Genomic DNA, 2930 nt, shown 5'->3' with positions numbered 1-2930 from the left:
AAAAAAGCTAAAATAAAGCATTAGCTAACAGAATGCCAATTTTTAAAACTTTAAAAATTTGACTAACATAAGCTAAAGATTTTATTTGTAATAAGACTAAACCAGTCAGTCGGTTCATTTGTCACATACAGGCCGACGGTTGGATCCGAGTGCAGCTGGTTTCTTTGGCACAGACAGGAGGACAGGAGAGAAGAACAGCTAAAAGTCCACAAAGTTAAATCAGGATCAGGCAGGCAGACGTCAAACACGACCATGAGGGAAACGGAGAACAACCAGAGTGGTCAGAGTCTAGACGAGGGTCGGGGCAGGCGGCAAACAATCCGAGTCAAAGACAAAGCTAGGTTAGATGAACCAGAAGATCGAGTTAGGATGAGAACACTCGGAGACAGAGTGACACAAACAAGACTTTACACTGATGGAAAACAGCTGTGGGGCTTCTGGGAGAGACAGGTGGGCTGATGGGAAGTGTAGTGTGGAGACCCAGGAAGTGCTAGGACTCAGATAATGGATCCCACTGATGTCCAGAGGGGAGATGGGACCGATTCATGACAAATCTGTGATTTTGGTTTTAAGTTGACTTTGATTCCCAAACGTTTCTGAGTGATTTAGTGGAAAATTTGATTTTTTTTTCCAAAACAAAATGTTTGCTGCTGAAAATCTCCTTTCATTTGCCCTCAGAGGTGGATTTGAATGGGAGCTCTTACAGCCGTTTGCATGTGTTGAAGTAGCAGTGACCCTGCAGCTGCACTGATGCAGATTTCAGCTGGTGGAACATCAGTCTGGAGGATCTTTGGCACAAAGTTTCTGTGAGAACCCTTAGTGAAGAGCATTTTTATATGATCTTGTTTTTCTTTGTTTACTACATTTTCACCTTTTCAAGCAAAAAGTTAATTGAAGCAGAAATAGATGGTGAAACTTTGTTCTTTTGAATGATTTTTATGTGAGAAACTGGAGTTTAAATCTGTCTTTAACATCCTTTTAAATCTTTAATTTGGTCATTAGATTAGTTTGGGGTGAATCAGACTGTCGTCTCCATTTGAATCACATCTTAAGTCTAAAACTGATGTGCTTTTAGCAAACATTATAATCTTAACACGTTTATATATGAATTATTTTTAGATGTTTTTATGGCTTTACTCTTGTTTTATGAATTCATATTATCGTCACACTTAAAAGGACTGGACAAGTAAAGTCACATTGTTTCACAAAAATAACACTAATTTATAACACAAATGTCAAATAACAGCAATAATCTAAAATAAATCTATAAAATAATTAATCAGCGTCAGGAAGAAAACTCTTGTTTTTTATTATTTTCAATTTAAACATCATTTTATATAAAGGATTTTTTCTTACATTATTTGATTTTTTTCTTACATTTTATATTTTGAACAATTTATTGTTGTTGCAAACGTTTAAAGAGACATTTATTAGTAAAGAAACAGTCATAGCAAAGTTTCAGTTTATTAAATATAATGAAACTCTAAATTAAAACAAACTTTCATTTAATAACTAAAAAGTGTTTTTTGTGAAACTTTAAATGAAAAAAAAAACAAAAACTTAATTATCATTTAAACAAGTTCAGGTACAACAGATGTTCTCTTTTTTATAGATTTATAATACATTTAAAGTCAAATTTATCTTTTTTTCTTGAACATTTTGTTCCTAAATCACTGATCAGAGAATCATTTCTAGTGTCGATTGATGAGATAAAAACGACAACATCCCAAAATGTGACTTTAATAATCTTAAAATGAAAACATAACTCAGTAAATGTGGACCAGATCTTCTAGAAACTTCTCTGTGAAGCTCAGATCTTTATCGTGGTTCTGCCGCTCAGACGCAGATGAAGTGGAGTTTCTCCTCACAGTCTCGGTTCTCCCACTCTCCCTGTTTGGTCAGAGCTCCACAGCGCTTCCAGACCGGACTGTGCTGGTCCTGATCTCCTGTTTGGGTCCAGGCTTGATACGACAGAGGGTTGCTGTTCACCCACATCCAGGTGTCCCCCAGGAAGCGCAGACCGACCCACACCCGCTGAGTGATGGTGGAGTTTTGGATCTGGTTCTGGGCCAGCAGGTTCTCGGTCTGGGAGATCAGGCTGGTGAAGTCGTGGTGGTTCTCCCTGCAGTGATCCAGAGCCTCCTCCCAGGTCTTCTCCTCCTGGACCACGATCAGGTTCAGGCAGAAGAAACCTCGGAGTTCAAGTTTTTTCGCCACAAATAGCCTTTCATATTTCCAGAGAAGAGAAACGTTTAAAGTTTGTTGAAGGCCTGACGTTCCCGACCAGCTGCATCTGGAAGTGGTCCAGTACACGCCGACCCATCCAGACTGGTCATCGCTCACCGACTGTCTGAACACCAGCGTCTCCAGGTAGTTGGTGAGGGGTGAAAGGTCGGTGTAGCTGTTCCTGCAGAACTCCTGAGCGTCGGTCCAGGAGAGCCTCGTGGAGACGAAGACGTGCTTTGCGGCCAAACTGCGAGCGGCGGCAGCGGCGAGCAGCACGAGGACGAGCTTCTCCATCCTGCTTCAGCGTCTGAACAGAACTGAGGATGCAAGTCCAGTGAATCACAGAGACTAGAAGCATTTGCATTGAGAGCAATAACTTCAACAAAGTCAAATAACCTCTTAAGAAAACATATCTATACGTGGAAACGAGGCGTCTACACGTGCAAAGAAAGTCTTCAACCAAACCCGAGCCATGAAACTTTAGACCAGCCGTACAAACAGACGTGAACGAGGCGGAGACAGAGATGAAGCAGCTGAAAACACAAACTTCAGTAAGACGTTTCATGAAACTTCTCTAGAAGATTCTTATGAGGTCAATTCAATGTTATCTATAGATCCCAATATTACAACACGGTTCTCTCAACGGGCTTTAAACAGTAGTCGTCCAATACCATATAAACAATAGCTGAACAGACTAAATTAAA

At 40.2% G+C, this 2930-nt stretch overlaps 1 protein-coding gene across 1 annotated transcript in view; it reads right to left on the bottom strand.

Moving 5' to 3' along the window:
• Positions 1-1382: 1382 nt before the first annotated feature.
• The window catches only part of LOC112140910 (lymphocyte antigen 75), a 1795-nt gene continuing 247 nt past the window's right edge, over positions 1383-2930 (bottom strand). The window contains exon 2 of the mRNA XM_024263933.2: positions 1383-2543. Coding sequence (XP_024119701.1) covers positions 1837-2520 — 684 coding nt within the window. The 5' untranslated portion in view covers positions 2521-2543 and the 3' untranslated portion in view covers positions 1383-1836. The remainder of the gene's footprint in view (positions 2544-2930) is intronic.

Source organism: Oryzias melastigma, unplaced genomic scaffold, assembly GCF_002922805.2.
Source record: "Oryzias melastigma strain HK-1 unplaced genomic scaffold, ASM292280v2 sc01110, whole genome shotgun sequence".
In the NCBI taxonomy this organism is placed as follows: Eukaryota; Metazoa; Chordata; class Actinopteri; order Beloniformes; family Adrianichthyidae; genus Oryzias; species Oryzias melastigma.
The sequence above is the reverse complement of the archived record's forward strand: the minus strand, read 5'-3'. Positions and strand labels throughout refer to the sequence as shown.